We start from the raw sequence: 13722 nt of genomic DNA, 5'->3' as shown, positions 1-13722 counted from the left end.
TTATATCGACGGTCATGTAATTTCAGTGTTAGCTCAGCGACCCCGATGTCAGCTGTGGATGGCGGGTACCTGCCGGAGCTAATAGTTGATAAACGAGGTGTTTATTTTTTTTTTATTTTTTATTTTTTAGCTTGTTGAGTAACTTGTTATATCATCGTAAATCTATGTTAGTTGAATTTTGGCTGGTTAAAAGAAATACTGACACCTGTGGTAATTAATTTAGCAAAGTGGCGTCTTGGCAGTGACGTCACTACCACGAACATTACCATAATGCTACGTACTCACTTCATTTTCTTTTGTTTTATAGTTAAAAGGTAAAGGAAGGTTATTTGTGTTGCACCTGTCACACTACATTAACAACATAACATTATTTAAAAGGAAGAAATTTTAAATATATTGACAATGCAGTTACGTGTAGGAATGTAGGAAATAGCCTTTGAAGCTTGAATTTACAAAACCAGGTAAAACAGATGAGACATAAGTGTTTACGATGGTTATAATCTCTAAAACAAAATACGGCAGTTTCTTATTTGTGCAATTATTCCTTTGCTCCAACAAAACTTAATGATATAAGAGCTGATTAAAAAATAAAATAATTACAGGATCTATTTTTGTCCCGGAGTGGATTAACCTCTTTAAAACTGGAGGAAATCGTCTGATAATATAAAGTTTGATGACAATCATGAAGTTTTTTAAACCGTTTCCCAAGTTACGGAGCAGGGCATGATAAACTCAGTTAAACACACTTTTTTTTTTGTTGGAAAACTACTCATTTAGACACACAGTATCCACTCAATATATATATACTATTTATCAAATCCTTCTCGTCTAATCAGCACTAATGTCTCTTCGTCCGTCCAGTCACGGAGGAAATGGTCCGTGGGCGCGCCGAGCACAACGAGTGCGAGATCTTCTCCCTGGAGGAAGTTTCCCTGCATCAGCAGGACATCGAGAGGATCGAACACATCGACAGGTGGTGCCGAGAGCTGAAGATCCTCTACCTGCAGAACAACCTCATCCCCAGGATCGGTGAGACGTGGCTCGGTGTGGTTATAAAACCAAGGGGCGTCCAAACTTTTTTTTCAAAGAGGTACCAGATTTGATCAGATTTGAAATAATACATTTTAAGACATAAGCCGCGGCCCGTATAAAATCTGATTTTGGGGCCGTGATCGGGCACCCGGGCCGGACATTTGGACGTATCTGCTGTAAAGAAAGACTGGTGATGTACAGATCTTTAAAAACAAAATAAAAAAAGTCTTGATATCAAGATTAAAGCTGGACTACCCAGTTTTTAGACATCCAAGTTTTGCCATAAATAAAATCACATTAATCGCCGAGCTCGGTGTCTTACAAAGAACTTTCATGTGCTTTCTAATTCGTTTCGTCATATTTTTGTTCATCCAGAAAACATCGGCCGCTTGAAGAAGCTGGAGTATTTGAATCTGGCCTTGAACAACATCGAAGTCATCGAAAACCTGGAAGGTGAGCGAACCGAACGGAGACGATGAACATTGTCAGTTTTAATTGAAAGAATTTTCTGCTTTATTTTGCACTTGTTGTAGGTTTGTTGTTTTTTGTTTTACTCCATCGACTAAGTGGCGCCTCCTGTTTTTGTTTTTTTGTAAACGAGAGTCGGTTACTTCAGAAGGAAGTTCCGCTGCTGCTGATCTGAGAGCAGCCAGACGGGTTTTTTTTTCCAACACGCTGAGCTCCAGGTTTTAGTTTAGTTTATTTGTTTTAGCTCCTTTGTGGAATAGTTGGTGGACGTGTGGGAGCTGAATCTGGGTCATAAATGTGATGTTATAATCAGTAACGACGCTCTGAGGAGGCTGTTCAACACATTCACATTAACGTGGAGTCCTTTGCTCAGACCACATTCGGAGGTGTGAATGCAAAATGCTCCCCGAGTCAGCAGTTAGAAAAAAAAAAAAAGTTGCTGGTTAATTTACTTAGTTTATTGTTAAACTATTAATGTTTTTTTGGCTGTAGATTTTATTAATCCCACAGTAGGGGAAATTTAGTCATCATGGCAGCATAGAAACACAAAAAAGGTGCACGCAATGAGAAAAACTCTACAAATGCGTAAAAATACAATAGATTAAAAATAATTATTTTAGAAAAAAAAAAATAAGAGCAATGAATAAACACACACGAACTATATACACAAAAACAAATGAAATAAAATAAGTAAATCTAAATATGTAGATGTGTAAACACGGTGTGTTTGTGTTTTTGCATTCAGGCTGCGAGAGCCTCCAGAAGTTGGATCTGACGGTGAACTTCGTGGGTCGTCTGAGCAGCGTGGAGTCCCTGAAGGTCAACCTGCACCTGGGGGAGCTCTTCCTGGTGGGGAACCCCTCGGCTCAGTTCGAGGGCTACAGGCAGTTCGTGGTGGCCGCTCTGCCTCAGCTCAAGGTATAACTTCACCCTGCCTCAGCTGGGATTTTTTTTTTTTTTTTTGGGGGGTGGGAAGTTTAGATGTGTAGGATGGAAGTCCAAACGTATATGAAAGAATAAATTCAATATTTACATCAGTCTTAATGATGCTGAACATATTTTATCAACCGGCAGATGCGATGAATGTTGCGTCTGAAGGCTTGTAAATCGCAAACGATGATCAGTTTTTACTCCTCACAGAATTTATAAATTATTTTTAATTTTTTTTTTATTAAAGCAAAGCTGCCAAAAATGTTGCAATTTGCAGCTTCTGAAAATGCAAAAACAAGGACATTTTTTAAAATGTATTATTTCTTAGTAAATTAAATATATTTGAGTTTTGGTTTGTCGATAGAACTTTTTTCACCACAGACATTTAAAGAGTCATTGTAGGAAGAAGCAAAGCTTTTAATTCAGTTTTAATAAACTGAGTGAAATCTACAGATCACATCAGTGAGTTTCAATCCTAAAAATCAATTCATGTGCACATATGAGAAGGTTTCTGTCGAACCAAAGTAGGAAGATTGTGAGAAAACTTGGCCTCTTCTTTTTCAAGATGGAATTCTTTCTTTAATTTCTTACTATTTTCTTATTTTATTTAGAAACAACCAAATGAAGACTTTTAGTTGCGACTGAGCAGCAGATGAAAACTGGTTAGTTTTGATGTTAAAATGGACGTTTACCATTGAAATACAACCTCATTTGTTTTTTTTGTTACAATGTGTTTCTTTGTCCTCGTGCATGATTAAAGAAAAACGATTTACAAATACAATTCTGCATTTTCATCTTTTAGTTCAGTTGTAATTTTTTGGTCCTTGAACTCACCATCAGTTCAAGGTTTTTTACGACAGGACGAGAAGCTTAATCGACAGAAACGAAGGTTACAACTAACCTAAAACTAATTATATTTTAAATGATTGTCTTTTAAAATATTGGGAGATGACATCAGTGTTTGGTCCTCAGTGTATACAGTTTTATTTTTATTTTTTTTAAGGCCATGCTGTTTGTTCCTCAGTGGCTGGACGGGACGGAGATCAGCCGGTCGGAGCGGATCCGAGCCCAGCAGGGTCTGGAGGGGGTGAGGAGGCGGGTCGGGGAGCAGGAGCGGGAATACCTGAGGAGGCGAGCCGAGGAGAGAGAGGAGGCGCAGAGGAAGGCGGGAGGAGACGAGAAAGGAGACGAGGGGAGGAAACCGGGATTCGACGGCTGCCGGTACGCCGACAACGCGGCGTGAGCGAACAGATCGACGTAAAGAGAGAATAACGATAACAATAATGATTCTCGTTTGTCTCCGTAGTACGGGGTCGGAGGAGAATAAGGAGAACGAGGAGCTGCAGGAGAGCCGGGAGCGGGAGGACGAAGAGCAACGAGAGCGAGAGTTCTGGCAGGCGCCGTGTTCCTTCACCCCCGAGTCTCGTCTGGAGACTCACCGCCACCTGGAGGAGAAGAAGAGGATGAAGGACAAGTAAGTGTTCTCTGATTTGTTTTTGTTTTTTTATTATTTAGATTTAATTTAATGGATCTCTCTTGATTAACTGCAAATATGTCCGAAAATATGCTCCTCCATAGCAAAAATTTGAACCCTGTCTGTCCTTCATCTTTTATTATCAGTTTGTTCTGACAATTATCGTCTTTAATAATTCGTAATTCACTACATAACAATGTCAGAAAATGGTGAGAACAACTTTTTGTTTTTGGTTGAACAACTGTCACAAAGCCAAAGATAACTACCGAATATTGAGAAGAGAATCCTGGGTATTTTTTTGCTTTAAAAAAAAAAAAAAAAAAAGATACTTAAAATATTTTTTTCCAGTTACCAAAATGTTATGGAACCGACCAGCTGATTAATCAGTTAATTTTTTTCAGCTTTGGAATAGTGTTTGCTTTTTTTTTTTTTTTTTGTTGAAAGAAATAAGGAGGTCAATAAAGGGAACAACAACAAATAAAATGCTGCACATGGAAACAAATGAGAGAGACAGGCCTTCTTAATAATAGTAAAAATAAACTTTATTATACAATAAAGCCTCCTACTACAAACTTTCTCTGCATGATTAATGATGAGTTGCAAAAAAAACAAAAAATACACACTATTCAATACCTTAAACCTTAATTATTATTATTATTATTATTATTATTATTATTGTTATTATTAATACCCAAAGTGAACACTGGCAGTTTTAATTGGCTGTTTGAATGCAGTTTTGTGTTTTCAGCCACTAGATGTCACTGTAACATCATCCACACTGACTTCTCTGAACACAGACTGGGTTTCACTGATGACACCTCAGCACAATTAATCACCACAAACTGTAACACTGTCTACTTACGCTTATGGCCAAAAGTATGTGGACGCCCACACACGTTCCACCAGTTTGTGAGTGCCGGACGAGGTTCAGACAAGAGGAGGAGGGGAATGCAAAGCAAATGCCGTTCTAAGTGTCTTTTCTCAAGAATGCCCTTTTTTAAGGAGGAATAAGCACAATTTCAAAGCTACCGAGTGACAATGGGGGAAAAAAAATAAATAATTGGGTCAGTTGAGTAGGTGGTCCTGAACATTTGTGCCACATTTGTTGAAGAAATTCTCTCCAGGCTTTCCTGAGATATAACGTTCTACTCCCTCCTGGCTGTGGGAGCGCACAGGCATTAAAAAAAAAAGAAACTTGATCGAGTCCAAAATTTTGACTGTTGCTGAGATACATTCATAAATAATGACAACAGAAAAATGACCACACACTTTACAAGTCTGAGATAAAAAAAAAAAAGAATTCTCCAAATAACCAAAGTCTTCTAGCTTGAGCAGAAAATAGTGTCCACAGTAGCTTAGATCATTTCATATTTTTTTCTGAATATTGCTACCAGCGTAATAACTAAAGTACAAAAAAAAAAAAAAAGGCAAAAATATGTTTAAGTTTAATGTAAAAACAGAATCTCCGAAGTTTGATAGTTTCTCAGCAGAAAAATGTCTCTCTGAGTACACATCAAGGTTCTTTAAATAAACGAATATTTAGGGATCGATATGAAAAATGTTGCTCTGAAAAAAGACTATCATCAAATGCCAATAATAATAATAATGCAAGACCTGCACATACTATTCTGCATATTAAGCATATATCATTATATGGACACGACACTGAAGGTTGAACCGCCCGGCTGCCACACACACTTAGCCGACTCATAAATGACACTCGAGACACAAATGGAGCATTTTCAAAGGGTTTCAGGGCAAAAGATTTTTTTGCTGATGCTTCACCGTTGTGGAACTGTGTCAGGAGCTGCTGCACGATGTTAGCGGATTATGTCGTTGTCGGGTCAGTCAGCCGAGCGAAATGACAGAAGTTTTGTCCGAGCTGAGGGCACAGAAAAGGTTAACCGTGTGAATGCTGAACTTCTGGTGGATTTTGTTTTTGTGTTGAAGCCGAGTCTGAATTTTGACTCTGCGCCTTTGTTGAACCTTTTAGCCTCCTTTAGCTCCTGGTTTTGGTTTTCTGGTTCAGTCTCAGCCATGAATCTGACTCGATCTGATTGGAAACCCGCCCCACCGATAGCTGTGACCTAACTGCACCACAGGCCTGTCAATCAAACAGACACGCCCCCAAAAACACAGCTGGTACTCGGTGGTATCGCAGCTTAAGGCGCTTCCTACGTCGGCCTCATTTTTCAGACCTGGACGCATTTATATACAGTCTGTGGTGTTACTGTGAAACCAGGGACATATGTTCCACCCACCTCCACCCTCGACTTGTCAATCAAACCAGGGACCCACAAACATAAGACCCTTCACGGCCTGATGTCCAAGTAATGATTGAATTATTTTCCAGAAGTTCGTAAAGATCAGGACGAACCGCATACTAGGGTGAAAGTACACGCGTTAAGGGAATGTTGTTTGTGTTGCATTTCTCGGTGTTGAAGGGTCTCCGTGCTCTCCTGGGGCCCGTCGCATGTAACCCAGGTGCGTTTGTACACCAATCAAACTGCAGCACCGGCTTTGTAGTGACTCTAATTAGTTCTTCCCCACCAGTCCCCTAATTAGCGCTCACCCTTAAGGTGACCCTCTTGCTGCGGTGTTAATTGGGTGTGTGTGTGTGTGTGTGTGTGTGTGTGTGTGTGTTGCACATCCACTTCTGACTGCGTTTCCTTTCCGTCTCTGACGCAGTGATACACACACACACACACACACACACACACACACACACACACACACAAACTTTCTGTCAGTACGGTGATATCCGCTGGCAGCTGTGAGGTTTCATTCACCGAGAGCTGAGAAGTCGTCCCAAACTGCTGATTACGCAGGATGTTATGAGTTGAAAGTCAGTTAGACTGTTTTGATTTTTTTTTTTTAACCAGTTGTCACCATGAATTTCATAATTTTTACTATTTGCTTCCTGCTGCCTCTGCGAAGCACAGTTTACAGTTAACACCTCTGACAAGGAAAAAAAAAAAAAAAAAAAAGCTGATGCTGCAAATCAGCAGGAATCCTATTTGTGTTGGCCAAAGAAAGAACTACGAATGTTTTTCTAAGTGCATTAAAAAAAAAGAACGAAGCAACGAAGCGTCGGTAGACTTCAGGTATCCATCGATCAGTGTGGAGTTGCTGAGTTTATCTCCCGTCCTGATTATAACCCCGCTGATTCGATGTCATCTCGTCCTCACGGCTGAAAAATTGCGTTCAAACATATGGAGCCCGTATCTTGCCGACCGTGATTCCCCCCTGCCCCCGCCCCCGGCGCGTTTGCCTTGTTCACAGGTATTTATCTCTGAGCCCTGACTGCAGTGTCCTTGCTCGAAGGTTGGATTCCTCTCTTTGATGAAGCCTGTTTTATTTTGTTTTGTGCTCGTTTTGCAGTTGTTGCAGCAGCTTGTATTTTTTTTTTTTTTCACTTTAATGAGTGTCAGTTTTATTTTCCACTTCGAGCCTGCCTTCCTATCGCTCCATGATTCGGGTGTCATGCAGCCAGGACTGTAACCGTGATTAAAGACCGCGCAAATAAACCTGACGTGTAATAGATCTGCGGTAATAATAAATACACAAAGCCCTCCCACGCTCATCCAGCTCCTCGGAGACTTCAGGGCCTGTTCATCTTTTTGTCCAAGGGCAACTCTGACAGTGGAAGTGATACCGGTATCATGGGGGGTGGGGGGTGGGGGGAACCAACCCCACCGCCGGGGGTCTTAAACAGTCAAGCCTTCTGGTTACCGGACAAACTGGGTCCACTTCTTACCACAGGTCAGTCTGCTGGAGGACAGAGCGACTATATCCTCTACAGAGTTCTGCTTGTAAACATCTACTTAACTTTGGCTCTGTTTTTTTTTTTTTTTTTTTTTTTGTCCATCTGTTATTCAAACTGGAAATGCACTTTCTTTTGATTTATATCACTTTTTTTTTTTTTTAACAATCAGACGATAAACAGTGAGAACAGACAAGGGAAGATAAAACTCACGAGTAAGATAAAATGCTTTGAACATCAAGTTAAGGAAGTGAAAAGAAACCAGCGCTACGTGTCAGTATTAAAGTCTTGTTGGTCCTTTACGTCCTTTGAAATCGCAAAGCTCCGTACGATACGTGGCTTCAGTTCAAATGATGAAAACGACGAGTCAGAGATGCGACAGTGGGAAGTTCGATACGATACGATACGAGGGTGGATCAATAAATTCCAAGACTGCTCCTGTTGCGAGCGCGAGTTTGGTCGCTTGATCGAACGAAATCAACATCCGAGTTCCACCGTGCTTTAGTAAGCGGAGAGCGCACTTCGATTTTGTCTTTGCGTCTCGTCGGAGAACCAAAGTGCCGTCGTGGTGGTGGACGAATTCACGGCTGACGACCCGACGAAGGCCAAAAAGAAAAACCTGCCTTAACCTGAGGCGCCTCGTCTTCCGTTCAATGAAGCCTGGAGTTCGGATTTTGGTCGCCATCTTGCTGGTTTCTAGCAGGTTGGAGCAGGAAGTGACCGTATTTTCTTGATTGCCGTAGACTTCCTGAAGCATTTCGAGGGCCTCTCGCTGATTTTTCCGGAGTTTGAAACAAAATTTGATGCGCACGCTCTAGTCAGAGGAGAAAATCGCTCACAAAAACGCAACTCGGGTGCTGATTTTGACCAAGCGACGACATTTGTGACACTTACCAAACTTACAGTTGTACCTTCCTCCTGCTCCGTGGACATAACGGTGCTGCTCATTGTTCGTGCGAACCGCACAAGTTTTGGGACTTATCGATCCACCCTCGTACTCTGATCCGATCCTTTTTTCTTTTTTTTTTACTTTTAATATGCAATTAAAACTGTCTGCGGTTTCAAGCGAAGTAACTTCCAAAAACTGTCCTGCCAGCGTGCCACCCAAGGGGAACGAAAGAGCAGGACCGCCTTCAATGCTATTTCACAGACATTTGAGGAGTGACTCCTTCCGTTGCCACGACCGCTCCAGACTTCTCCCGGGAGCAATGGACGGTGTGAATACCATCAACTGTTCACCTTGTGAAGCGTGAACTGACGGGTCCGTTTTTTTATTTATTTATTTCGCTCGTTCGTTGTTTTACCCGAAGGAAAAAGCTCTTCTTTAGTTTCTGACTCACAGCGTTTAGTTTCCAGAACGCCTCGAGCCAAAGAGTCACGGGCAGCCGAACCGCGTATGACGAATGCCGTGGAAGTATCCCGCTGCGTTAGTGCTCTCACCGCTGCTTAATCTCCTGCCCACAGGAAACTCCTTTTTGCACTGCCCCCCCCGCCCCCCACCCTCAACCCCCCCATCGCCCCCTCCTCCGCCCCACCTCGAGGTTTGCACATATTGTTTCTGTCAGATTAGTGTAATTGGCCCTCCGTCTTCATGCTGCCGGATATCTTTTCCTCGCACCCCGAGCTGGAATTTGTCATTTTTGTAAGACTTCATTTCATTTGTCATTCGAGTTGAATGTAGATCTTTTTTTTTTTTTTTTTTTTTTTTCCAAACCTGCAGTTTCCCCCTATGAGTCTATAAATGTATGCAGAAAGGGGATTTCCTTTTGCTTGCTGAGGAGACCTGAAATGAAACGACTCACTTTTTCTTTCTATTGATAAGAAGTGAGGGTTAAGCCTTGTTTAATGAAACCTGCTGTGATGGGAAAGCAGCCAACCGGTTCCAGTCCCGCTTTCCTTATCCATACTACAAAAAACATCCCGGGCCCGCATGCTGTCCAAGCAGAAAATCAGGGTGATATGGTGTTGCCGTATTTTTATTTTTTTTATCGTCTCCGGGCCGCGCGGCTGTCAGAGCGGCGCTGACTTGATGCATGCAGTCGTGCCGTCACTGGATTGTCAGGAAAGATGAATTTCCACCTCCTGAGGTGGATTGTGCGATAAGGTCAGCCAGGAGCTTCTGTGTTTAATGGCAGCTCTGATCCTCCGAGAGGAAGGATAACACCAGATGAGCAGCCGATCCCGAGATGCAGTCTGTAGAGCTGAACCTTAAAACACACTCGTGCTTTTGGGAGCAAGAAAAGTGACAGGCTGATAAATGGAGGTCGTTACCTGACCTGCGTGTGATGAGGTGGAGGGGTATAGATTTGCATATGTGGGGGGGGGGGGGGGGGGAGGGGCTCTACATGAGACATCATGAGGTGTGTTGTTGAATTTTTAAAAGATAGTCATTTCCTTAAGTGACGCCGGCTATGAACACGTAATTGATGACACCGAGTTAATGATGATTCTAAACTTGTTCCTTGAATCGTGGGGGATCTCAGCTCTTTGTTGACACGGTCCACATGGTGGTGAATGACTTTGGCTTCTTTTTCACCAGTAAAACATAAATTTAGCCTAATTAGTTAGGGTAACCCCACATTCCCAAACATTGACGGGATATAAAAGTGGACATAGCTCCCGGGTCTGAAAAAGTGTGGATGATGTGGAAGTGCCTTAAGCTGCAATACCACCAAGTGCCACTAGAGGTTGGCTCAAAAAAAAAAACAACCCCGGCTCCATAGACTCCCATTCAACTAGTCTCATTAAAATTCGAAGTCGCAAGTGATTTCGGTGTTGTGAGCTAAAGTCCCTCCTTCATTTTCTGGTGGTCCATCTGAAAATAATCCCATCGTTAATTAGGAAATAAGCCTCAAAAAGAAAAACTGTGGGGCAGTCAGTTATCAGTGGGCGGGACGCAGTATCGCCGTGTTTCCAATCAGATCGAGTCCGATTCATGGCTGAGGCTGAACCAGAAACCAAAACCAGGAGCTAAAGGAGGCTAAAAAGGTTCAACAAAGATGCAGAGTCGGTGAAAATTCGTCGAAGGTTCCTATGCTCTCTTAAAGTCCTTCTAAACGTAGATAGATGTGCAGATAAATCCGGGGTGGATTAAGCCTCCTCTGCAGAACCGAGTCGCACATGGCTAACTGAACGCTGTCCGAACAGATCGCCCTCAGCCCGGGACTCCACTCAAACCAGCAGTGGAGCTGTCACCTCGGATGTCTCCATGACTCGGCTGTTTGATAGACGTCCCATCACACAACGTAAAAAAAAAAAAGAAAAGTAATAAATCTAGAGCAGGGTTTTTATGGTGGCGAGAGAGCCCCGCTGCGACCTTGACAAGTCAACGGTATGCGGCAGGGAGGGAGATGCTGTTGTTTGAATGGGGAAGATGCTCATTTTGTTTGGGTCTGTCACGAGTGGGCACTTGCCCTCCGCTTCACCCCGACTGAAACCGCACCCCGGGAAGTGTCCAAATTATGAGCTAAATGATTGTAATGTTTAGGTATAAAATGGACCGTTAAACCCAGTTAGCCTCGAGAGGGAAACCCAACCGTGAAGTGTTAGTAATTTGTTGTTCCATTATGAGCCTCCAGAGCGGCTCCAGTTTTTTTCCCCTCAGTTTCACCTCACGATGGCACTGTGCTAACACCGTTACTATGAATTAATAAATGACGAACCCTATTATAGGCCTTTTGGTGACATTCACTCATCAACTCCGTGTTGTACCAGTTTTACTCATATTAGTATTTGTACTGATAAAAAAAAAAAAAAACATCCAAAATACCTGAATAAGACCCAAGTTGTATTAAACGGGAATTAGCCTTCACATTGGCAAACCGCTTGGTTTCCAGAAAAGTCAAAATCTTCGTGGTTCAGAAGAAATAACTTTGAAATTTGAAGTCAACATGTTGGCAAGGCAAACGGCATCGGTAAGGAATGTGTCGACGCTTTGGTTCATTTATGGTACAAGAAAAATATAACAAAAGAGGCAGACTGTACATTATGTTTTTAATCTATTTTTAAACTTGAAACACTAAAATTGTTTCTCACTCATTGTTACTGTCATTAATGTCATAACTATGAAAATGATGTACAAATCTGAACAGTTAGCTTGAATAGAAACTATAAGGAAGAGGGCTGTGACCGTCCTGCCCCCCCGCCCCTTTTCCCCCTCTCACCTCTTTCACCGTTTGACTCTACGGCTCCGGCATGGATAACCACAGTGCTTATTTATTTGTTAATTTACAAGACATTTTTTTGAAGCAACTTTTATCCACGTTCCCTTTTCCTTTCATTTCCTTTTTATATCCTCATTTCCTGCTAACCTGCACATATCTGAAATTGTTGCGTGTCTGAAAGCTGCTTCATGGGTTCGTCCATCAGTAACACCCTCCGTGGCCCCATTATCTGTTCCCTTTGTCTTTATGGATGCTCCCGGAGAGGGAGGTGGATCTCTCCTTCACCCCTACAGATCCCATAACTCGGGTGCTGCCATCTGTCAGTCCACCCTTTGGAGAGAAACACACAAACGACACACACTAACACACACACACACACACACGCACTCACGCTGTCCTGCTTCTCTGCTTCTCTGCTGCAGGGCGAAAGAGAAGAAGCCGAAGGCCCCGAGGACGCTGATTACTGCTGATGGACGAGTCATGAACGTCAACGAGACGAAGTACGAACTCTGCGGGTTCTTAAAGCACTTGAAACTTTTTTTTTTTTTTTTTTTTTTAACAAAAGTTTATTTTAAACAAGAAAAAAAAACACGTGCCGGCTTTTCTTTGGTTACAACTCGTTACTTGTCGGACCTCAACAATACGATACCGGTGGCCATTAACAAAGAGAAACTCGTTGATTCCAGGTGAGTGTCAGGCACCGTAGCGGGGCGTAGCACGGAGTTCATCGGAAGTACAGCTCTGAGTGTTGTGCGATCGACTGTAATCAATCAAAATCCACCAAATGCAGCAGAAAAAGCAAACATAATTCAATCAGGTTCATTTCAGCCGGAGTAACAGAACACATCCGAGTCAACTGCCTCAATTTTATTTAGAAAAAAACAAAAGAAATAATAAAGGAAAACGGCTCAACTAGTAGTTCCCCCCCTTCCAAACCTGTCATGTCTTTTCTGCGAGAACCTCGATCACATCCTTCACAGCTCAGCTACTCGGTGATTTCTCACTTGATTGACAACCTGATATCCGCGGGCCACCCCGGTCTCCCTTTTATTAAAGCCAGAGGTTTATATCCAGGGTGAGGCCACAAAGGTCGAGGCCTCCAAACACATCTGACTTCATTTGTAATCTGAGCTGGCCCTGAATCTATTCCTTTTGTATGATATATCATCTTCCAGCAGCAGGGAGGCGGGACGGTTCGGCTCGCTGCAGCCGGGCCGATGACATTCAAAAACACCATGTCAGAAAAGTTACAGTTTTCACCGACCTTTCATGAACGGCTCGTAAAGTCACGTTCTCGTAGACTGATGCTACTCAAGACACGACATTGTCTTGTAACAAAAGGTGTTCACTGAATTGAATTAACTGATGAGAATCCGGTAGAGCTGACGGCTGCAGGCTTCAGTACTTAATACTTTGATTTTATTTAATTTTTCTTAAATTTATTTGGAGCTGGAGTGCAAGAAAATAATGAAGAATATAAAGTTTCTAGTTTGTTTTTTTTATTTCTGAAGAAAAACTTCTGCATGTTGACTCTAAATGGGGCAAAAAAGTATTTAAAAATGTGAATTCTTGGAAAAGTGTGAAGTTGAACAGGAGTTGCAGTTTAATGTGGAGCATGAAAAACAGCGGAAATCAGTTGAAGTTTAAAAAGAAATCATTTTTACACTTTTCAAGTTTAAAATCCCTGGAGCTGTGTTGAAATGTGACATTTTAACTTTGATTTGGTTTTTCAATCTAAATCAAAAGATATCCAACATCTGAAAACAGTTGAAGTGAGTTATATTTTTATATATAAAAGCAGTAACAACAGTTAGAAATAATAGTTTTAAAGTGACGTCAACATTGAAGGTTGAAGCGCCAGAGATTTGTTATTTCTACATATTTTCATCATC

The 13722-nt window shown here is 41.9% G+C and overlaps 1 protein-coding gene across 1 annotated transcript in view; it reads left to right on the top strand.

Annotated features, from left to right (window-relative positions):
* The first annotated feature begins 20 nt into the window (after window positions 1-20).
* Window positions 21-13722, top strand: part of dnaaf11 (dynein axonemal assembly factor 11) — a 30290-nt gene continuing 16588 nt past the window's right edge. Inside the window, exons 1-7 of the mRNA XM_069170033.1 lie at window positions 21-97; window positions 862-1029; window positions 1408-1485; window positions 2246-2418; window positions 3455-3651; window positions 3737-3904; window positions 12253-12330. Coding sequence (XP_069026134.1) covers window positions 46-97; window positions 862-1029; window positions 1408-1485; window positions 2246-2418; window positions 3455-3651; window positions 3737-3904; window positions 12253-12330 — 914 coding nt within the window. The 5' untranslated portion in view covers window positions 21-45. The remainder of the gene's footprint in view (window positions 98-861; window positions 1030-1407; window positions 1486-2245; window positions 2419-3454; window positions 3652-3736; window positions 3905-12252; window positions 12331-13722) is intronic.

Source organism: Embiotoca jacksoni, unplaced genomic scaffold (assembly GCF_022577435.1).
Source record: "Embiotoca jacksoni isolate LCO1_2020_lvr unplaced genomic scaffold, fEmbJac1.0.p SCAF_48, whole genome shotgun sequence".
Lineage (NCBI taxonomy): Eukaryota > Metazoa > Chordata > Actinopteri > Embiotocidae > Embiotoca > Embiotoca jacksoni.
The sequence above is the reverse complement of the archived record's forward strand: the minus strand, read 5'-3'. Positions and strand labels throughout refer to the sequence as shown.